The 23,902-nt window shown below is 48.5% G+C and overlaps 1 protein-coding gene across 5 annotated transcripts in view; it reads left to right on the forward strand.

The window, feature by feature from the left end:
* Sev (receptor protein-tyrosine kinase sevenless) overlaps positions 1–23,902 on the forward strand; it is a 149,324-nt gene that overhangs the window by 62,364 nt on the left and 63,058 nt on the right. For all 5 annotated transcript variants that reach the window (XM_077683977.1, XM_077683976.1, XM_077683979.1 and 2 more), the window contains exon 2: positions 1,582–1,638. In XM_077683977.1, coding sequence (XP_077540103.1) covers positions 1,582–1,638 — 57 coding nt within the window. The remainder of the gene's footprint in view (positions 1–1,581; positions 1,639–23,902) is intronic.

A 23,902-nucleotide genomic window follows, 5' to 3' on the forward strand; every position in this document is an offset into this window, starting at 1 on the left:
CTTCGTGTTCCTTGCTGATGCCGCAGTATCTCCACAAAATGGGTTCTTTGACATGACCGTCGTGTCTGCGTACAAGTGCCAGGACCCGGCAGTCCGACCGATGACAGCAAAGCGACAGACGTGTACTTAGCCTGGATTCAGCGTGTGCGTGTGTTTGCGCGGTGCGTGCGTGCGTGCGTTTTCACGGCAGGGAAAGCGACGAAACGTGGTGCATGCTTGGAGTAGGAGGGCCCGCTCGCAGTTTGCGTATCGGGTTCACAGGCTCCGACACTTGCTCGCGATCTGAGTGAACGTGTTTTACTTTCTTATTTGCCTTTCGTTTGCGCATTGCGCGGCAGACGTATCCTTCTTTTTTTTTATTGTTTATGCTCCTTTTCTCGTGTCGTTTCAATTCGATGCAAAGAGGTGAAGGACGACGAAGCGCTCTTGAGGGGGAGACGACGCGAAGTCGTGATTCTCGCTGCGCGGGTTATACGCTTGATCCAAGACACCGCGCGAGCAGATATGATACACGGCTATCACGTTTCTCTAAGGGCTTGTCGAAAGAAGAGCGAGCCATTATCGTTAATGCCTTTGCAAAGGACCGCGCGGATCAACAGCGAGAAGAAGCAAGAGGTCGTCTGGGAAGCGAACGTCGCGCGTGCACAAGCTCCCGTCTTTCGTGAACATGAGCGTTATAATAGAGTGACGACAGCGTGATGGGTGTTTCAACTGGATTGCGTGAGAGCACGGGGAATAATGGGTATATATGATACACATATACTTTGACTTTTCCCTGCGTGCCATGACGGATCAGAACAACGATCATACATGATCGGGTATCAATATGTTTATCGTCAGTCGACAAAGTTGTGCATCAAAAATAAAACTGTAAAAGTCAAGCAGTTTGGATTTGACGGAAACCCCCTGTTAGGTGAGGACGACAAGTTGTGTACACGACTTGCTGTTTGAGGGCAATCATTAACTCTGCAGCCCACGCATGCATGGCTTCTGTACGGTGCAGAACTTTTCAGTCTCACCCCCCCCCCCCCCCTCCATATGATTAACGTCATAAAAACTACTGAAGTTTCCCGCGCTTGTTTAATTCTATCGTAAAATCAGGTAGCCTCGAAGCAGAATTGCTATCTGTGCGTGCATACTTACGTATGTCATGTGTCATCGTTGTCATCATAGTCCCCTCCAAACTGGAGCCGGGATAGTAATAAGTGGTATTGAATAAGCAGACGGTAGACCATAATGACACGCTTTCAAAAGCGGTGTCGTGATTACTTTGTTTGATATAGAAAGTGATGCGTTTTCCGCGGAGGGATGAGCAGCAGCTTCCTGATCCCGTTCACTGGAAGAGACAACTGCAGCGCCATCCGCCGCTCACCCTTCACCTCTGTTATGGTACGGAAGACAAAGCCGTACAGGAAAAGAAAACGGTCAACGCAAGACCGCCTACCAAGCGTTATTTTCTTCTTCTCCTTCTCAGCTCCAGCAGCGAACCACCCACACTGTTCTTGCCGCATACGGTATACCGTGGCAGCGTTTGCTCAAACGCCCTCGTTACACGCTGTTCTTCTTTTTTCTTACTCGCAGTTGGTGGAAGAGGAAAGCTTCAACGTGGTGTGCGACGAAGACTGCCGGTTACGAAAGGTGAGTCGTGCCGTCTCCGCAATTTTCTCCAACCTCGAGGCGGCAGGCAGTGCTGAGCGTGCACGTGCGGTGATGTGCACACGCCTCACACTCGCTCTCCTATAGCGGCACGCGCGCCCTGCCCGTAGACGGAGAAAGTGCGCGTCATCGTGACATTGAACCCGGCCACGCCTCGCCGCCATCAAGTGGGCTTCTGGGTAGTAAGGCGAGGAACAGCTCTCCGAGCGAACGCCTTTTCCACTGTTTCGCAAAGAGTTGTTGAGACTTTCACTCTTTTTTCTCTTTTTCGGTCACCTCTTCTTCCATTCTTCAAGTGCGCGGGCTTTTTTCTCGGCGTAAGATGAGCCGCCCACGCCTGGTTGTCAAATATTGTGCTTGGCTTGACGCCGCCCGAGCCTTCGTTGACTGCGGGCTCGTAGGGACAGTTTGGTCGGCAAACATCCTCTCAGTTTTCTCCGGGTTGTTCGTAGTAAAATCACAGAGAAAAAGACTACTGTTCTGCCTTCGCAAGCCCTTTTTACGCGGAATAATTGCGCTCCGCTTCAGTCCCAAGTGTCTCGTGTTTTTGCACACGGCGCCAGAAACGTGACGAACGCGGCACCAAAGGTTCGCTTACGCGCGTGAGCGTGAAAGAGCAAATTTTGCGGTTGCGGATTACGGATCGGGTCATTTATTTGCGCGTACTTCTTGTCCCAGTATGAAGCCAAGAAAAACGTGCACGTTGAACTCACATTGCAGTGTAGGTTTATAACGCCCCAGTCATTTGCATGTGCTTCACGAAACTCGGAAACGGCAAGATACTGCTGGTTCAACTCCACTTCTGCAGCAACATGAAAAGGCGTTAAGTTCGTTTCTTGACCACCAACAATAGCTAGAAAGGCATAATAAGTTGTCTGTTTGGCAACCTAAACAAGGATTTATGCGGTTCATCAAGTCATAGCGATGAAGCATAGGAACCATCCCTGTTCTAAAGAGGAAGATGCTTGGTTTACTTTCGGTTGTCAGGCAAGCCGAATCAGTCATGGCGACTCAGCTGCAGTCACGGTCGCGGTTTCACCAAGTCAAAACCGCGAACTATCTGTAAAGCCGGCCGTGGTCAAAGACGACACCACCTGCAAAAGAAGCAGGCCAGAGAGCTGCCTCTAGGGGGGCTCCCTAGCTGCCTCTTCTCGTAACGACAAATGTCACTCAATCTGCGTTCTCCGTTGGTCTCCGTCTCTGATAGCCGCTCTTGTCTTCAACAGCCACCAAAGGAAGCACGCAGTCTTACAGCTGGCTTGGCATTTTTCACTGTGTACGACGGCCCTTTTCACCCAGTCGGGGCTGTTGAAACCCCCTAAAGCTCCAAACTGCTCATTGTTTGGTCGAGAAATCACAAAAATGGAATGGGCGAATCATAAAATGCAGTGACGATCATACCGGTGCTTACTAATGTCATTTCTACTCTGCTCTACGAGAGGATTCATGATGATGATGATGATTGCTATTGGTTTCTTTGTAGCGGGGTGATGACATGTCATCTTACCAAAAAGGACTTATATACCTATGCCTTATATTCGCGGTTTAATACTAGCGCTGCTTAGGGCAGGCACAAAAAGCTTATTAGGCACAAAATACTTTTTTTTCTGTTACAGGTGGTAACTGTCCTAGGCAATATTCCCCTTTCTGCTTTTCGTCCACCAACATTCTAATCTTTTCGTCCTCTCCACAGCCTTCACAATATACCACTGCGCCTCATCACCGCATCCGGCTGTTACTCCGCGCGGCGCAAATACTGCCTGAGAGTATTTTGAACGTAACACGAGGCATTTTCGTGATTTCTCGCACTTAATCTGCTTTCAAATTCCTGCGGCGACTGCACAAAGCCTAAGTGCGGAAAAGAAAACGGTGTTACGCATTAAGCGCAATTTCGTTTCAAAACGCGCGCCCGTGCCGACGTCCGGGTCCTCTGCTTCGGCGGAGTGATACACTACATGACCTATCGCCTTTCTTAACTTGCACCCGGGTGTAGTTTTGAGGGCAGTAACGAATTGAGGAAAAGTAAACTTTTTTTTTTCATCTTCATCTACGACGACGACTAACGCGAAAGATTCTGGCGGAAGTTTACAGCTCCAGTGTAAAGAAAGCACCGTGGACATTTCTTTGGAATCAACCTGAACGGAGCTACATCACTCGAAATATAAAAACTAAGTGATGATGAACCTCTTAGAATGCCCGATCTTTTCGCGACCAAGGGGAAGCAGTCATTACCAGTCATTACAGCAGCCTCAACCCCGGCTTCACGGTGCCTTCAACACCACGGGGAAGTTCAGGTCTATAAGCGAGGGCTTTATTCGGTGCTCAGCAGCTCCATGTAATTATCGCACAAGTGATTTGCTTCTGCGCGAAAACGTGCTTTTAATTTATAAATAAGAAATTACAATAATGCGCAAAATCTAAGCCGGCTGGAGGCATACTCGTTCCTACGTATGAAGAGCCGAGGTGGTTGTTTGCATAATACCGCGTGCAGGCTTACCTTGTCGCAAAAAGAAAGATCATCTAGGGCAGTGCAAGGGCGGGGTCTAGTGAGGGAGACAAAAGAGCTGCATGCATCAAAGGCAGACCACAAAGAAGAACCCAAGCTCTTTCAGCATTCAGACCAACGGAGCTTTGCGTAATTTCTTTTTGGGCTCAAAGAGAGAGCTACAGGCGCACCAAACTGACGAAAGACGGCGACAGCGCAAACGGGTGAGCATTATGAGCATTGCGTCGTCGCCGCGTATCCATCTGACGTCAATTGTTCGCCGAGATACAGCTACAACAACAACCGCGGCCGGCGTGCCACGCATTTCTTTCGAGCGGGGAATTCAAACAAAGCTCCCTCGCCGTGATGCGTACTTCGCGTCCTTCAGAATGGGAGACCTAATTTCGTAACTAGACTCGGGAGATCGCAACGGCTGCAAGAGGAGAAAAAAAAAGGTCATCTTGCGCATGCGCGCAGGCTGCTACGGAATCGTCTTGTGGGCTTTTGAATGAAGAACCCCGGGGGCTGCTTCTGCCAAATCCTGTAGAACTGTTAAGTGCGGTTGGTCGCATTTTTGAGGGATGCTGCCGTATCACATATGCTGCCTTGCTTTGGTTCAGGGCAACAGTGCCATGAAGGAAGTGCCCAAGCCGTCAACCATTCTCAAAAATTATAAAAAGAGAGTGATGGGCTTTGTTTGAAAAGAAATAACTAGAGAGAGAGAGAGAGAGAGAGAGAGAGAGAGAGAGAGAGAGAGAGAGAGAGAGAGAGAGAGAGAGAGAGAGAGAGAGAGCAAACTTTTTTTCCACAGGATGTAGGGCACGGTCCTAATTCACCAAGAGTCCACGTAGTGCTGAAGAATGTTCGTGCGGACCCGGTGCATATGTTTCACAGAGAGCTTCCTGGGCGGCCTGTATGTTCACTGTGTTCAGCATTTTAGCAAGTAAAGCGTTATACGCGGGAAGACAAAAGTAGGGTGGGGGGTTAGCAAACGGCTAGGCAACAATTCTGTAATAAAAATGTCGTCTTTCGCAAGGTATTAAAAAGTGGAGCAGAGTATTTCTTTTTTTAATTTTCATCAAATTCAATCACCCTTCTTGATTTTCTTGAACATATGCATGCATTTTGATTGTGCCATTGTGTTCTACCTGCCAATAATTCTGCCGGCAATTTTAGAGCTGACAGGAATAAGTATTCTTGTCCCACTTCACTGATAGCTATATAAACCCCATTTTAGGTAAAGGAGCTTCGGTGAAACTTTAAAGGCTGGGAAACCGAACTTTCATTGTTAGCTCACGCGACAATACCACCATAATCACTTGAGACCCCAAAAATTATCAACACGGCACTCCTTATTTTCCTTATCACGTTCAGTTAATCTAGCTATCCAAATTATGTTAGGAAAATTCGGAAAAATTGTGAGTAAAATAATGTCTGGCTATCTAAGGAAAGTTTTGCTAGCGGCAAGACCTCAAACGGCGTCGGATGCGCGTAGAAACGCACACAGGGTCTGACTCGCGAGCGCCAAGTGGCACTGAACACCACCTAAACAGTACTCTAATTACTCAACAAATTGGGCCAAACCAGGGAAAGCCGTTAAATATGAATAGCGAAAGTTACAAGACACCTCGACGCACTAGAGAGAAAAAGTTCGTTCACCAGACGACTGACACTACGCAACTCCCATTACTTCTTTTTCGGCACTATGTGATGCACAGATCCATGACTGCTACCGCGCACCACCCCGCATCTCAAGGCGCGTGTCAAAAATTAAGGTTAAGGTCGGGCCCGTCAGCATTCCCGGCGCCGGGGTTTGTGGTGGCGGTGGCGACCCATCCGCCGCCTCTTTCCCTATCCAAACCAGCGGACAGCCAGGATTCTCATTTAAATTGCGCGCGCTGCACCGAACGTCCCTGCGCGGCAGCAGAGTGGCCGCCGGCTGAGCGCGCTAATAGAGAACTTCCTCATTAGTCGCAATTGGGTGACAGGAACCCCCTCACGCGCCGGCCGCCGGCGATTCCTCTCCACCGCGTGTCTGCGCCGCCTCCTAAATGAACCAAGGGCGGAACTAAGCCCTCCTCCCCCCCCCCCCCCCCCCTCTCTCTCTCCCTCTTCTCCTTTGTCTCTTCACCTCTCCCCGCAGTCCCTGTTGTTATACCCTCTCGCCGCCACCACATTCTCCTCCTCTAATGCGTTAAATTAACACTGCCAGCTTGGGTGCAGCGGGGCACTTCTTTTTCAATGTCGGCTGGTACCAGGGCCTCTAAACTAGAGATGCGTACAGGAAGGTGGGTTACCGGATGGCGCCCATTTGTAACGGCAGAGCAGGAAATAATTGACAACAAAGGTAGGATATCGCCAATCACTTTACTAGAGTGATTAGGTCGCACTCCACACGGCATTTAGGGCTTAAGTGACCGGAAAATTATACTTCAGTAATTACTGGCAGGACTCGATGCTATAACGTGCCGAAAATTTGACGTCCGGTATGTCAAAACCCGTAGTGAATCGGAGTAACACAAACCAATATTATAATGCCACAAAACTCTCCGCGTAGATGGTAATTAGATGGGAGGGTTTTATTAGTTGCCCCCTCACTTCTCTAAATGTTGAAGGGCCACGGTTGAAAGAAAATCTGGCTGGGTTGACCGCATGTGGGCGTTTTAAACCAGCCGAACATGGTCGTTGGTGCCGACCGAGCGAAGTTTTGTTACGTTTTCTTTTTGCTATGTTTGAACCTTGGAGCCGCTCGCGTTTTCTTCATCTCGTTTTTTTTTTCTTTTATCTTGCCACTCTTCTACGCCATTCCTTAACATGTCTTCTTTAATTTATATTCCCTAAAACCCAATCCGACATCGGCTTTTAATTAAAATTGCGCTGTAGAAAGATAAGAAAGGCTTTATTATCTTTCTTATCTTGAACAAATGAAATACGAACAAGAAATTATGAACTAGAATGCGCAAAGTTAAAAAAAATGTTCGTGGCGATCAAATAATGGCGTGTATATTTGGAAAGCTACATTTCTCAAATCTGTTACTGTAATTAAGCCACGTGTCAATTTCACATCTATGTAAACAATCGCGCTGTTTGTGTGTCCCGGTTCATATTTTTGGGATCGCGTTTTATTTGTCCATGACTACGTTTGTTTTGCCTTAAATCTGCCGAAGGCTCCCTGTGCGCTAAGCAGAATTGACTTGTATGAACACTGCCAACTGGGCGGTAGTTTAGAAATCTGTTTCCTATATACATTTCGTCTTTAGGGAACCTCTACTATAGAAGGCCCATAGACGGGGCTGATGCTTTTTCGACCAGGAAAAGCCATCAAGCTTGAAAAGAGCAGATGCAAATTTCGCCCGTACTCCCTAAACTCGTAATCTATTAGACCAACATGTGCTACAAATGAAATAATATATTTTAGTTTTTTTGGCACAGTGGTTGCGTAGGCTTGGTTACGGCTCAGCTATAACTGAAAAAGACTAAATGCTGGCAATTTTAGTTCCGGCTTCGATGTAGGACTTTTTTATTTTCTTCTTTAATTCCTCCGCAGTTCTCGTTGTAAGTACAGAGCCACCCCGCACGCCTGTATTCATAGTAGCGGAGATGGCGGCTACGACCTATCTGTAAAGATAAGCCGTGGACAGCGGCGAAAGCGATGATGATTGCGATGAAACCGGAACTCACCCCCAAAACCCTCCCTGCAGTCGCCTCGTGTAGAACGCTTCTCCTTCCACGGAAAATCCGAGTGCTGCTTTGGCCACGCGCCTAGCCAGGGATTCAGAGACGCCACCTAACAAACGGGCCTTAGCGCCGCGCTTCGACATCCCCGCAAAATCTTGCCTTTGCTTGATTGACCGGGTTCACAGCACACCACCATTATAAAAGCCAGGATTTAACCAACTGCCTTCAAGGGAAACAGGCGCGAAGGCCCAGCCTTCAGGCCTTCTTATCTGGCCGTCGATCGCTTCGGTCTACACTTTGTCGTTCTACTTTTGAGCACAAGACAAGGGTGTGATGAACGCGCGGAGTGGGAAATGGTGCGCAAAGCGCGGACCACAAGTCAACGCAAAGAACATCAAGGCAGGGTCGTTATCCGCATGCGGTCAGAAACCTCGTGGAGAGCAAGCATCTCAGAAGGAGCGTTGTCGTCCGTTTAATTCATGGACATGGCAAAGCGGTCGTTTGGTCCTGTCGTGTGGACCGCCGGCTGACCGGAGGCGACGCGTGGGATTTGAAGGCGGCGCCGTCGCGGGCGGCCGAGGCAGATGCATGGCCGACCGTGAGACCCCCTAACTTGAAATTCGAGATCGAGCTTGTAATCCAGTGCCAGCGCTGACTGCGGCGCTATCTCCTGGCCGCCCGCGGCCTTCGCGTGGCGGTATCGCTGCGTGAGCGGGCGCCGAGGAAGACGGACGTATAAGATAAGCGTACTGGCCCTTTCGAGCCACGAAGTTCACGTTGGGAAGAACGTAACGTGTAAGTACACAACTCGGACGTTACGTCGCCTGTGGCCCGTGGCCGTGAAACGAAAGGAGCGTCCGAGGGTAAATTGTGTTGTTACGTATGGTACGTTCTGCTGGGGTTCTGTGCGGCAAGCGGGGCGCTGGGTAATCAACTACAAAAACATACATACATACATACATACATACATACATACATACATACATACATACATACATACATACATACATACATACATACATACATACATTCGTTTTACGTATTTCTGCAATCACCGCGCAACTCAGCAGCTAACTGAGCTTTGCAAACCTTTTGACGCCTTCTGAGAACTAGGATTTTCGGATTGATAGCATATTGCGCAGACTATTTGAACAACCAGTGCCTCGTTGAAGGCGCGGCAGCTAGGTCGTATTCGCGTGCCCGTAGCGCTGTGTTTCGACAACTTTCCGCACTGCGGTAGTTCAAGGAACGCTTTGTGCTCGTCAGACGCCTCTGCGATGGCTGCTGCAACGGTCGGCTATTATTGGAACACCCGGCTTGTGCGCCACAAGCCGATGCTTTGTTTGCCGCGCTTACGGCAAAAAGCCACGTCGAGTTACGCACGTGTGAAGACAAACCGGCCGTTCACACCCGTGGGTGCGACAGCATGCACTACGGGGTGTTCCTCTTGAAAATGATGAGTGCGTTGCACCCATGGCGGCATGTTTTAGTTTTATGGAGACGCCCCTCAGCTGCCGCTGCTCTTACGCCTCGCTGGAGTCGCGTAGGTGCGTTTACCTTTCCCGCCTCCGGTTACAAAGACCTGCCTCTTAATGGGCCGTACGCCGCTTCCTTATTTCCAAACAGGTTGTATTTTGTAGCGCCGAGCGTTCCCGCATATACCCACGCCCACGCGCGCTTTGTGGAGCTGTCCCGCACACCGCAACGTTACCGGAAACTACACTTTGCAACACTTGTAACGCGTCCACCTGAGAGCGGATGCTTGGGTTGGCTGTCCCTTTGGACAATGGCGACTTCTTCGCGAGGAAAAACTAGTTCAGCTCTTGCTCACCTCAAGGGGGAGAGGGTTTACAGTTTTAAAGAACATCAGACCGCGCCATGAGTGGCGCAAATAAATGTTTACTCGATTTTCTCCTAAAAATCAGAAGGAATTATTTTAGCTGTACTTAAATACTTCGTTAGATCGCTAGCTCACTCACTCACTCACTCACTCACTCACTCACTCACTCACTCACTCACTCACTCACTCAAGTCTAATCTAACTCTCGATTTTTCCGTGTTGTCGCTGCAAGACCGCTCCCCAAGTTTGTGGCGCTGCAAACAATCATCGTCGTCGTCATCATCATCATCATCACCATTGTGGTCATGGTCATCATCCTCATCATCCCTCCTCCTCCTCGTCATAATCGTCAGCATCCTTCTCCCACACCCCTCCTCCTCCTCCTCTGCCTCCACCACCTCCTCACCATCATCACCATCATAAACAACAACAACAGAAACAACATGTTCATCATCTTATTTCAGTCCCCTACATGACGAAGCCCTCTCCCATTGACCTCCGTTTGGAGGGAATAAAAGAACCGAACTTAGCAAACTCCCGAAGTGAAGGCACTCCACAGAAGGAAAGTGTGCACCTAATTAGCGGGTGCTGCCTCACATGCAAACTAAGCGGCTCCAATTACGCAGTAATTTCACTTCTTCTTCCTTTGTTTCGACACGAGCAAGTACACACACTTCCTCAAGCTCATTGAAGCAGAAACTCCGTCGTGCCGTTGACCTCGCCTTCTCCTATAGAAGCCTATATATCTTATTGTTAGACCATCAAAACTACCAGCCGGGCACGCGAGAGCGGGGCATTTCGTTTACCCTTTTCCTCAACCAGCGTCGGCTCCGCACACGAGCTGAGAGAGAAATCGATCACTTCTGCGCAGCGATCTCCAACTAGATATACCATCTCGTGTCGGAGGGAGGTGTACAGCATAGGTACATGCTTGGAGGTAGGCGGATTGTTGATAGTGAAGGAAGCAGGGACCCGCCGTGGCTTCGTAGAGCGCACGCGGCGAAAGCGGTTACTTTGAATGCGATACCTGTTGGTTAGGTTCACCTTTTCTCAGGCTAGTTCTTTCCCCTTCAGTCTAACTTGAGACGCTAGAAAGAATGCGCGCCCAGGCGCCGAAGGAATGAGGATAGAAGCATCCGCGTACAGTGAAGTGCGGCTTTTCGGTGGTCGCGTCTCGCGGAGTCGACGGAGGCGGGCTCGTTCGTCCTCTTTGATGGATCGCGTGGGCACGCCGAAGATGAAGCGATGAACGATACGCGGTAACACAGAGAGAAAGAAGCAACGAGGCTGCCCGAGGAGAAGGGGGAGCGAACGTGTCTCTAGCTCGGCTTAGCGCCAAGCCCGCAGCGTGTCGGGCCCCCGAAATTTCGTGAGACACGTGTTTTCTTCCTTCCTTTTACGCTGGTATATACTTCGGTTGGCCTTCTTGACGTCCGCGCCTTTCTTTGCTAGAACAAAGAGGACGTATCGCGGTTTATGTTTGATGCTACCCGTGCGTATGGGGTTGGTGTAGGTAGTGTAGTTAGCATTTGGGTTGGAGATTATGGAAGCTTATATGGTGGACGATGCCAAGTCGTCCCTCCCAGACGGTTTAGCCTTCATATTTCTGATAAGCGCACGGACGTAGTAATATGCTTTTGGGGAGGCTCGATTCGTTTGCATTGACTTCCAGCGTATAGAAACAGTTCAAGCATTGAAGATGCCAGGCTGGAAATGTCGAGATTGGGAGGTTATTGTGCAGAAGGAAAACGAAGATAAAACGGGCGGGGAGATAGATTGCTGAGCCGAGGAACTATTGATTCTCGGATAGGTTTCTGTCGCTCACCTGGAAGAAATAGGGTTTTCGGTAACCGGAATGCAAGTTACCATGTCATTACCCGTCCTGCAAATGAAGATTATCCTGTCTGAGTACTCTTTTGTAACTACAGTGGCTTTTCTGACATTTATGTGCGCTGTGACACCTATACAATGCTGCTTTAATATTGCCTAAGAGTGCGCCCAATTTTTCTTATTACCATTTCGTATGCGCGAAAATGCACTGAAGCATAGATATCGTTTCCTTTATGTCCAATTTGAGGATGAACAAACACCCATTTTACACCCTTTCAACACCCTACAGAAAACGGGGGGTGTTGCAGTCTGTCAACCCCCTTTTTGCCAGACAAAACGGCTGTAAAGCTACAAAGTAAGGTGCTAGAATCTAAGAAAAAGGGTGTAAAAGACTTCTAAACACCCTTATTACACCTCTACTACATCTTTCTTAGACGATAAGGGTTTAGTGTGCAGACCAACGCACCCCCGCTACATGCTACAGCCCCGCGACATACATCCCATCCCCAAAGGCGGCATCGTCTTGGAGACGAGCGGTTCGCGTTAGTTGTCCCTTGTCGCCCGAACCGTGTTCGTCGTCCAAACGTCTATGACGGAGATGGAACGGACGGGTCATTGGGGCGCTCTCCGTGAGCGATGCACGGCTCGAATCGTTGATGGCTTCAGGGTGTCCTGCCTACGCCGTTGCAACAGTGAGATATCAAAACAAGTCTTCGTAACCAGGACAACGTTTAACTTTAGTGCGCCCATTGTTGAGCATACTTCATTGTATTCCGTATTCTTTCGAAGACACACAACGGGCCCACAACGCAAAATCGACCATTCCGCTGAGCTCTCAGTCGCGTGGTTGTAAAATCGCTTTCCTTTCTGAGAAGGAAATGCCAACGTAAACGTGCTGTGACCTTTATGTGCACGTTTTACGCTAACTAACTAGCGGCGGATACAAAGCATTTCATGCTACGGTGCGTTTATTCCCGGACCTCGCCTCGTTACACGCACCCCCTAGAAATATTTTAAGCTTTGTGATGTCATTAAAAAATTGCGTCCATTCCTAGGGAAATTTTAGAGAAGCGTGCAAGCTTTCTCACATTAAAACTGCACCAAAAGTGCGTCATAACCTTCGCTAAAAGTGCGCCCAATGGATCGTCAAACCTTCAAACCCTTACAAAAATGCTTTTTTACATTCTGTAGACGTTCTGTTGACATCCTACCAACTTTATTGCTATCCTACATACTCTTACATTCAATTGACAGTCGTCTGTAAAAAGTCTACTGAATGTATGTTGACACCCGTCTGTTGACTGTTGTATGTAGAAAGTCTACTTAATTCACGTTGACATTTGTCTGTTGACGGTTGTATATAGAAAGTCTACCTCATTTTTGTTGACATTTGTCTGTTGACGAGCTTCTGTAGGATGACCACTAAAAGTGTTTTGACACGCTTTGTCTCAAGTTGAATTTAACGCAAACATCTTTTTCCTTCGTCCTGGAGTCCGATTTCAATTAATTCATATTGGTTTTTGCTAAATACCAGGACAGGTTCACAATATTTGGGGACAATCTATTTACTTGACTTTAACCAAATTACGTTACTTTGTTTGAATCAGGTTTTAAACACACACACACACACACACACACACACACACACACACACACAAACACACGCGCGCCCGAGCGCCTGCACGCACGCACGCACGCACGCACGTACGCACACAGACACACATACTCTCTCTCTCTCTCTCTCTCACACACACACACACACACACACACACACACACACACACACACACACACACACACACACACACACACACACACACGTATCTTTCTCTCTCCATCTCTCTCTGCATGTATCTTCACACTTGTGCAGCCCGAGAAAAAAAAAGTAGCAAAAGGGAGCAACTTTCACTGTTCGTACCTCGAGCCGCGCAGTTTCTCCCTCGGAACAACCAGTTCGTCCCTCAGCCGCACGGGTTGGTACTTCACGACCCGCTCGCTTTCACTCTTCACGGTGATCAACATGACTATTCAGCGGTTCCGAACAAGCGCCAGCCAGCGGCATCAACCACGCGCAACCGCTCGTCACTGTGTTTTGATTTGCGCAAGCTAAGTGCCATGCATGGTTGAAAGAAACGAATTATGCCAGTAAATATTCCGCGACAGACTACTGGACGTGTCTCCAACAACGGCGATAATCTAAAATCGCCTGCTATGCCCACCTAATACGGCCGGCGCAGATGTTTTGGTCGCTCTCGGCCAACCGCCAGCGGCGCCCCTCCCTCTTCGCGTACCTCCGGGAGAAACGCGTCAATCATCGGAGGCAGCCGAAACGCGGCGCGCAACCCATTCCAGATTTCCGTTTTGTTTAGTTACAGCTTGCAACAATAAAGTAAACATGAAGATATGTGCAATTGCTTACGTTCCAGTGTTTCGCGGTATTATATTTTGGAAATAATAACGCGTAGTTTTGTAAACATGCAATGAGAGGCGCGCCTCACCGCGGCATCGGCATCCCGCGGCTGGCGGGTATATATAGGTACATGAAGTGCACTTCTAGCATTTGTGCGGTGTCGGTGTCCTGCTTGCACGCGCTTGTGGTTTTTCGGATGTAGTACGTTTGTGAGCTGGGGTTGTGTTGTTTGTTGTGTTGTGTTTCAGAAAGTGCGCGTGTGGATGTGTGGCTCCGCAAAATGTGAACCCTCGCAGACGAGGTTCCCGAGGCCTAATCTGTTTCTGCTTTCTTTTTTTTTTTATTTTTGCTCCCACTAAACGATCTTTTAAAGGGCAATAATTACTACGTTCTATTAAGCTGTATTGACACCACGGTCTAAAAATGGCCGGCTTTTCTCACTGCATCACGTTTCGAATATCCTGTCAGAAACGCTTCGGTTAGCAACAGCGATTGAGTATAAAGTCTACAAAAAACTTTCTGTAGAAAGTCTACAGAAACGTTTCAGTTCAAACACGGTGGCCAATGGTTGACAAAAAGTTGGTAGGCTGTTGCTAGGAAGTCTATTGACAGTAAGTAGACAGTCTACTCAATGTTGGTAGCTTTTGTCGACTTTTGTCAACAAACATTAAACTCAATGTTGGTAAAAAATTTTATGAGGGAAGACACCAATCGCAAATGAAGAACGAACCCATGCGACGATTTCTCGCGCACTGTGTAAACGCATGTGCGGAAATCTAAATGTACATCGATAAGTTGTTTATGAGATAAAGGTATACTATTGTACTCCTTCATTGTGGATGCGTGTATTCTCTTATCTAGAACCGTTCCTCCTTCTCGATTTTCACGCAACCGTTTTGACACAATCCAAGCCCGGTTTCACGCACGCGTCGTGCGTCCAGAGGTCTTATCAGAGCTTTTCGGTCGACCAACCGGTCTATGCAGAAATGCATTAGTTTTTGTGACAGGACGCCATCGGTCCCACTAATAAAGCTCGCGCTTTAAAATGTCTCTTTATTGTGATACGTTCCGAATTAAGCGCCTCCGTGAGATAAGGCTTGTCGAATGAGGTCTTAGCATGCTGCTGTTACTTCTGTAGTAAACCATGCGACCTGTTATATCCTTTATTTTAACGTTCACTTTTTTTTTCTTAGAAACTGCGAGACAGTTGGTGGTACTACATTTTAGGGGCAAAGCCCTTTAGGGGCTGGCGCTGTTGGCGTCTCCTGTCGTCGTTGTAATCTTCGTCTCATGCAGTACTAAAACACCGGGAAACTCGTTTACGCCTCCTGCTGGAGCGTTTCGTAACGCGTACTAAGAAACAAACACCGGGACACTCGTTTACGAAGCATTTAAGTCATCAGGCATTCCACTCTGGGAGGGTGGTTGACCAGCGAAGCTGTTTAGCACGCGACACACGGGTGACACGAAGCAATTGTAACAAATAAACGAAACTCCGAGCGATGATGGAGTGGTCTTAGCGGCCAATCGTCACAAATTAGGGGCAGCCCAGCCCCTCGAAGGCTGGCGCTTTTGGCGTTTCCTGTCGTCGTCGTAATCGTCGTCTCATGTAGTGACAGTACTAAAACACCTTGAAACCCGTGTACACCTCGCGCTGTAGCGCTTCGTGCTTCAAAGACAACATACTTTTACAGCAAAGTTGTTTACCTCTACCCCCCAACGGTTTCATCTCCGTGGGCAAAAACGCCAAGGCGCCAAGAATGCACTTATACACTGCATGCTTCGCCCCTCCCCAGGTTTCACGTTAGTGGAGATGGCCCGGGATTTTTCCTACTTCCAAAATAATTTGCAAGCATCGTCTACTATTATTTGGTCCTCGGCTCAAACCAAGGTAGAAGGAACCAAGAGCAAGACGGAAACGAGAATGGTGCGAGCACGTTGGTGGTTAGGAGTTGGTGGGAGACTATAGGCCCATCTAATTGCTCTTACCTCAGTCAGACATAATTGGCCACGTATCTCCGTAACAACGAAACGACGGACGTTATCTCACTCTGTGTTTGTCTGCACACGTAATGTTAGAAGGGCGAAAAAACGGGGCTTGACATTGTCGTTCCCACGCGCCCCGTGCAATTTTCGCGCTTCGCTAGAGGAAAGTCAAGCGTTGCGGTCAAGGGCGCGATGTCGGCGGTTGACACGTATAATCGCATGCCACTGCGAGAACAAAGAAAAAGAAATGAAGGTAGAGGAAGGTACATTTGAAAAGAACGTCGCCGCACGCACAAACGGAAGGAGGACGGTTGTTGTGGTATAATGAGGGTGTAAATTTCCGGTTGTACTTGTTCCCACGCTTGATTACCGCGATTTACTCTCTGTACTAAATGCGAGGTGCTGGCTCTAAAGCGCATCTGTGAATGGAGGTTTTCGGAGGTCGCATTACTGTCGTGCGTGTGCAGCAGACATTTCCGCAAACGTGTGTGGGCGCTTGGAGATTCCTTCTTGGTAGATTGGTATTTCAACATTTTAAATACTCGTTTAACATGGTACAGGGTAGGAACGACGGAATTAATTCTTGTCAAAGAGAGGGTTAAGTTACCGCCTATGAGATATGAAAGATGTTGCAGTCCCGTGCAAGTTATTTTGAAACTAAAGAAATCGTTAAGTTTGAGTGCTGCAGTTGACGCCGTCAGATGTGGTTTTCTTTGTAAGCGTGAAAGATTTTTGGCTCATGTTCACTCACTCACTCACTCACCCACTCAGTCAGTCAGTCAGTCAGTCGGTCAGTCAGTCAACGAGTCACTTACTCACTCACCTACTCACTCATTGAGTCAGACAGTCATTCCCTCACTTATTGAGTCATTCGGTGAGTCACTCACTCACTCACTCACTCAGTCAGTGAGTGAGTGAGTCAGTCAGTCAGTCAGTCAGTCAGTTAGCCAGTAAGTCAGTCTGACTGACTGACTGAGTGAGTGAGTGACTGAATGAGTGAGTGACTGACCGAAGGACTCAATAAATGAGGAAATGACTGTCTGACTCAATGAGTGAGTTGGTGAGTAAATGAGTGACTGGCTGACTGACTGACCGACTGACTCAATGACTAAGTGGGTGAATGACTAAGTGAGTGAGTGAGTGACTGACTGACTGACTGGCTGACTGACTGACTCAGTGAGTGAGTGAGTGAGTGAGTGAGTGAGTGAGTGAGTGAGTGACTATCACACACTGCCTGACTGGCTAACTCACTCACTCACTCACTCACTCACTCACTCACTCACTCACTCACTCACTCACTCACTCACTCACTCACTCACTCACTCACTCACTCACTCACTCACTCACTCACTCACTCACTCACTCACTCACTCACTCACTCACTCACTCACTAAATCAGTCAGTCAGCCTCACACACGCTCGCATACATGCATACACGCATGCTCACAGTCGTCCGCAAGCACACACGCACTCATGCACTTGGAGACACGCGAAATGAGGGGAGCCCGTTGGCATAAAATAATAATCCCGACAACAAAACAGGCTGAATTGCTGGGCGTTAGCCAGTAGTGCGTGCTTGACTTGCCCTATGCCGTGCACGAGGAGTGGCATCCTGCCCGCGAGCGTCACGGTCACCGGACGCTCTCTTTGGCATTCGTCACAAATGAGAGAACATTCGCAGAAAAAGGCCAACTTTTGAAGCAACCAGCGAAGGAGAATATTCCCAGGGAGATGCAGAAGCGGAGTGACATCCATCCTAAAAAAGCGTGGGTATACCGTATGCGTCCGAAAGTACCCCACCATTCCTGTGTACGCTGCGAGGAGAATGGCCGGTTGACTGACCATGTCGTGCCCCGATGTTCCACTCTTGCTGCGAGGGAGGAAGAGGAGGTGGGAAATGGAGGGAAGCCGGTTACGCAGACCCAGGTCGAAAGGAATGCATCGCGTGCTATTCTTATCCATCCATGCGTTCAGTGGAAGCCGACTGTCGTTTAAAAAAAAACTGCGGGAGCTCCCAAGTTAGAATTGCCGTATAAGTGAGTACGGCTCTTCTATACACAGAGACCTTTTAAAGTTGGCTTCACTGCTATACAGAAGTGTGTTACTGGAAGTCATTTTTTTTCTGTCGCCATATAAGCAGTAGAATATCAACGCGAAAATTTCCTACTGCCTATTCTTAAATACCTCCATCAGATCCGACGAATCCCGATAAAGCGCTTTATAATAATAAAGCGCCATATATATCGCCATTTTAAACTCGGCTTTACGACTATACACGTATGATTTACTGGAAGAACGTTTTATGGGGAGTATAAGTAGTCTGATATGAGGGTATGAAGGCCGTTGTGCCTTTCATTAAATATCTCCCAAGAACCCATGTATACACATAAAGCTCACACACGGAGTGCCCTTGAAGTCGGCCTGACACAAAAGCATTGCTGAGAAGACATTTGTCTAGGTGAGATTTAAGAGGTCTTAAATGAAAACACGAGGGGTATGGGGCCTTACAACACGTATCAATATGAAAATCCGCACTTGAAGGCCCTTTAAGGTCAGCTTCCTTTCTATACATGATTGCATTGCTAGAAAGAATTATCTTCAGGGGCAATTTAAGCGTGCGCGAATGAATGAATGAATGAATGAATGAATGAATGAATGAATGAATGAATGAATGTCTCGGGCAGTTAAGTCTGCTTACATCGTTCGAAGGCAAAAGCCTAGCGATTTTGATCAGACCTTTTTCGGCTACGTCATGTTTGCATTTATTTTTTTCCTTTTCCTCCACTTTTGACGCGTTAATAAAAAAATGGGACGGAAATGCCCGCAGCAGTTGTAAAACTTGAAAATATAGTGCCGAATAATTAAACAGATACCATCAGGATTACAACGCTGAGAGTTTTGTGGCTGGACAATCAGCATTGCGCAGAGTCTGAGCAACGCAATCGCAACTTCCTCCTTTCCCGCTCGACTCAGGCGACGTTGACATACACAGCAAAGCTTGGCTCCTGTTAAAACACGGAACTGCCTCAAGGTCCTGCAGATCTTCCTCTACGCGTTGTGCAACGTCATGATCACATGCCCTCTTTCTTAGCTACGTGTTCGTTCTATACCTGAAAACCCTCACGATCGACAACAGAAAAGTCTGAAACAAAAAGAAAAAAAAAAGAAACAATGGAACGCAGACAAAAAAAGCACGATGCAGTCTGAACAGAACAAATAGCGACGGTTCGTCGGAGCGTGTCCGCCGTCGTTTAGTGCCCCCATCCTCCCCTGCGGCCATGGATGAGTCGGGCCTCCCGCTTTCATGGAAACGCCCGCCTTTCCTGCCTCGACTCGTTGTGCGCACTGGCCAGCACGCAAGCCGCACGCATAGTCCACGGCACATAGCGCGCAGGGATAAGCCCTCTGTATCCACCCCCTCTCTCTCTTTCTCTCTACATTTCGCAAACACCACGGGTGCAGCAACACTTGCGTTGTATGCATGCGAACGTCCTGATGGTCAGGCTCTTCCCCTTTTGTGCTCCGCATCGCCGTTTTGAATGGTCGGCACGCCGGGCAGACAACGAGAGTGGCCTTCAATTACCGCGAGATTCGCCCGCAAGAGGCCGGGGAGACTGACTGCACGCGGCAAGCTACAGCCTTTCGGCACATTGTACGCCATTGCGGCCCAATCCTGCGGCACGTTAATTTTGTTAAGGAAACCGTGGCCACGTAGCTCTACAAGTAGTAATAATGTCACGTTATGATATGTACACTTTAACTTAAGTAGGTTTGCATAAATGATAACGAACAACGGACCACCGATAAACCCACCAACGACCATGTCTAGGACGAATAGCGGTTACCTCAGGGCTGGTTTATATTAAAGGTACCCTGCAACACTTTCGACAAACGCTTTCACTCTTTCCTTCGCGTCTGGAAGCACTGCGGAAGCCATAGTTATCGTCAGCACGGAGCTGCACGTGATTTGCTCGTCGCACCAGATACGCCTTCATTTTCTGCTTTGTGGCTTTATTTTTAAAGTTTCTATCTAAAAGCGTTCATTGCTGCAACTGAAGGAAACCGGCCAACAGCCGCTACATGGCCTCAGTGACGTTTTTCGGGCCGTCGGAGAACGTCAAGATCGGCACTGATAGAAAAATGTTTTGAACGAGTTTACAAGTTATCTGATGGGCATAGAGCAGTAATTTTTGGCTGAAGTACTTTGCGACCCCCTAATCTAAGTACTGGTCTGTTGGGTGACTACGTTCTGCAAGCATTTAAGATTTCAAAAACAGTTTAAAAGAGTGTTGCAGGGTCTCTTTAAGCCGAGCTTTCCAAACGGGCAGAGCTTCTGGCTCAGCGCCGTTTTCTCATGTCGCCTCTTCGAAATCACGGCCGGCTGCACTCGCTTGAAACCAAACCGTGGCCCTAATCAGATCTAGAAATCGCCATAAAGGCACTTATCATAGCGGCGGTTTTGAACTCTGCGCCGCACTGTAAGCAGTAGCGAGGTCAGCCTCAGAGTCAGCGAAGGAGCAATATTGGGTATAGTAATCCCTACAGAGCTCCGGCTTGAACAACAACGGCAACAACAACAACGACAAAAGGGCTAATATCGAGTACATAGTCAGAAGGACCGTCAAACAAGAGCCCAGGTGTTTCGCGATTACTGCAACCGCTTTCTTTACGTAATGCTTGTTTCTCTGACTATGGGTTACCTACTGTCATAACAACCCAACTTTCACGAAAAAGGATACATTGTGACATGATCGAGCAACCAAACCAGGTAGCAAAAAAGGAAACGCTTTTCGGGGACGAGCAGTTGTTTTGGGGGGACTGCGGGCGTCGTCAGCGTCTTATCATCGATTTATACGGCGCTCTAAAAAGCAAGAAATCTGGTTCAAGTTTGCCGTTTCACAGCAGTACGAGGCATTCCAAGTCCTCGCTGGCTCTGCTCGCATAAATGTTGAACCGTCGCTATAGAAAAGAGAATTCCCGTATTGAAATTCCCGGGATTGGCGTTATCCCGGTTTACCCTTTCTGCTCTGCAGTGCAAAAAGTTTTCCGGCTGTTGCGGTATCGACGGTCCCCGCGCCATCCGACACCACAAGCACAACAACGCGCACTAGTCGCGAGAAAAAACTGCGAGGGTGAGCGAAATGATAACACAGGCGTATACTGATCGGGAAAAACCATTAACTATATGTATACCATGCCACATTTATTTTTTAGGGGCGAAGCCCCTTAGCGGCTGGGGCTGTTGGCGTCTCCTGTCGTCGTCGTTGTCGTCATTCCATGCAGTCGCGGCACTAAAACACCGGGAAACTCGTTTACGCTTCGCGCTAGAACGTAATGCGTGCTAAAAAACACACTAGTTTACGCCTCGCGCTGGAACGCTTCGTAACGCGTACTAAATAAATACCAGTACACTCGTTTACGTCTCACGCTAGAACGCTCCGTGCTTCAAAGACACGAGGCTTTTACAGCTCTACCACCGAATGGTTTCATATCCGTTGGCAAATACGCTAAGGCGCCAAGAATACACTCATACGCTGCAATTCTCGCCGCTCCCAGGTTTTACGTTAGTGAACATGGCCCAGACTTTTTTGCATTTCTCATCATCCTCTTTTGTTATATAACCGCACAATGTTGCCTCTGCAGCATTCTGTAGTACACGAGACCACCCGCGTCACGTCATTTACCTCTTTTCTTCCTGTTTTCTGCTGTTTCATACATCTATTCCAACTGTTCTGGATTAGCCTTTGGTGCTTTAGATTCCCTTCCGGGATTGTAAGTAGGCCTCACTGTGCGACTGACAGTGTGGGAAAGTCAGCTTACAAATGCGTTGCTGGAAAGACATTTTTAAGGGCAATATACGCCATCTTGTATCAAAATATGAAGCGCCGGAGGCAAACAGGCAGCCCAAGGGAGGTGGTGGGAAGGGGCATTTTTGACCGACAGACAAAAACTAAAAAAGAAGGAACGCTGCAAATATCACTCGTGTATAGATTTTTTGCCTTATATTTTCGTAATGTCTTGTTCTTGTTCAACAGTGTTGACAAATATGAACATTGACACCGGACTTCGACGTTTAGATTTGGCTGTGAGTATACATGACTATTGCGCAGCTTCTGTTTCCCTTTGGCCAGGTGGCTGAATTGAGTCCAGACAGACAGATATACAGACAGACCAAAATTTCCGTGTTTAAGTAGCCCAAGAAAGACTATCGTCTTTAAAAAACGGGGGAGTTCGCTTATAACGCCTCCGTTATAAAATAACCAACCACGTGGAACTGCGTGCAACGGCGCTCTTTGAATCCGTCTCGCCGCCCAGGAATCCAATGAATGAACATCGCCAGAGCACAAGGGATTCGGTTTCATGCTGAGGCGTCGCTATCGCTCTGCCATCACCGGGTATTTTTTGCACGCTCAATATCGAAATATATGGCGTGACACCCCACGCACTGCCGTACACACAGATTCGCGGCTAGGCGCCGAACCGTCTCTGTAGGAAAGCGATCCCTCGGCCTGACCCTGACTGGGAGACGCGCCGCTAGTCAAAACAGGCCGCGGTGATAGGTCGGCGCGCGTGCAGCGCGGCTGTTTTGCGGCCGGTTGCGAACGCCGCGCGGCGCCAGCGCGGCGAGTCGGTTTGGCGTTACGCCCCTTGCCGACTTCGCGCGACAGCTTTTGTCGATCGGATAGGTCGCCGTGATGCATGACGCTGCTGAACCCTAGAACGAGGGATATCGCGCGACCACGAGTCGCTGATTCAGCGGCGACCTTTCTTTTTGGTCTGCTATGCCTTTCAAGGTCGAGGCTGTGGGATTTGGGTTACGTACACACAGTAATGTTTTTGGTCCTACAACGTAGAGCGGCTGGATAGCCTTTAACGTCTGCCAACATGTTGAATATATTGTACGCTTCTAAAATTTTGTTCCGACATGGTAAGGGCGGCGTTTCTCTTTCTATTCTGTTTTTTTGCTTCGGTTTTTCGTTTTGGACCACCCACAAATAAATACTCCAGAGCAGCTCCGTAGTTTCCCCATGGAATTTCTATTTCGATAGTAGTCCTAGGAGTACTACCCACAACTATTGGGACTGACAAATAAAATTGACCATTTGTTTCGTTGTCTTAAGTCCGCTTGGCAGCTGGTTGAGGGAGAGCCGAATTAAACCCCCCAACCACCTCCATACTTTGTCCGAAACGTTGGATGAGAGAGAGAGAGAGAGAGAGAGAGAGAGAGAGAGAGAGAGAGAGAGAGAGAGAGAGAGAGCATTTAGGCACAAGGGTGGCGGAGTGTGGAACTTATACGATCGTCCACGACCGTTTTTGCATAAAAGGACCAACAGTCACTGACGGCGAACACAAAGTAGACAAGGCAGGCTTTTATCCTGTCTACTCTTTGTTCGCCGTCCGGGTTCTTTATTGCGCATCACCGCATGTGAACTACTCCCCAACTAGCCCAGCAGGAAGTTCTACTAGGAACAAAAATCAGTAGCTTTATAGACAGATCTGGTTCGCGCCAGGGCTAAACTCCTCTCTCGTCACCGCTCTCAATCGGGCATGACCCTTGCCGAACATTTGACAATGTGCAGCAGTGCTAGGGCGGCGCATGAGTGCTCCTCTTTCATGCGAAACCCTCTGTAAAAAAATGGGGTATGCTATGTTTACGTCCAATGTTTATTATCCGCCCCAAATGACCCTTATACTCGCCTAAGCCCTCTGAGGCCGTATTTTGCGGACTACGCATATTGTTGGTTCACGCCGTTCGTGGGTCGCGGACTTATTCCGCCCTGTTTGTGTTTCTTGGGGCGTAAAGTGTGGTAACTCACTAAGGGGCGTTGACTTCGACGCCTCTTCTTCGATTAGCGAGTGGCGAAGCGTCGATCGCGCCACGCGTGTTGTGTATACGTCGATGCGCGGCCGATGGCAGGGCGGCGGGGCAATGAAAACAAACCTTTGCGTCTTCGTTGTTATTGCTCGCGAGGCTTCCAGGGCAGCAAGGCGTCTCGCGTGCACCCGATACCCATAA

Source organism: Haemaphysalis longicornis, unplaced genomic scaffold, assembly GCF_048455015.1.
Source record: "Haemaphysalis longicornis isolate Haplotype H1 unplaced genomic scaffold, Haemaphysalis longicornis Haplotype H1 scaffold_9, whole genome shotgun sequence".
In the NCBI taxonomy this organism is placed as follows: Eukaryota; Metazoa; Arthropoda; class Arachnida; order Ixodida; family Ixodidae; genus Haemaphysalis; species Haemaphysalis longicornis.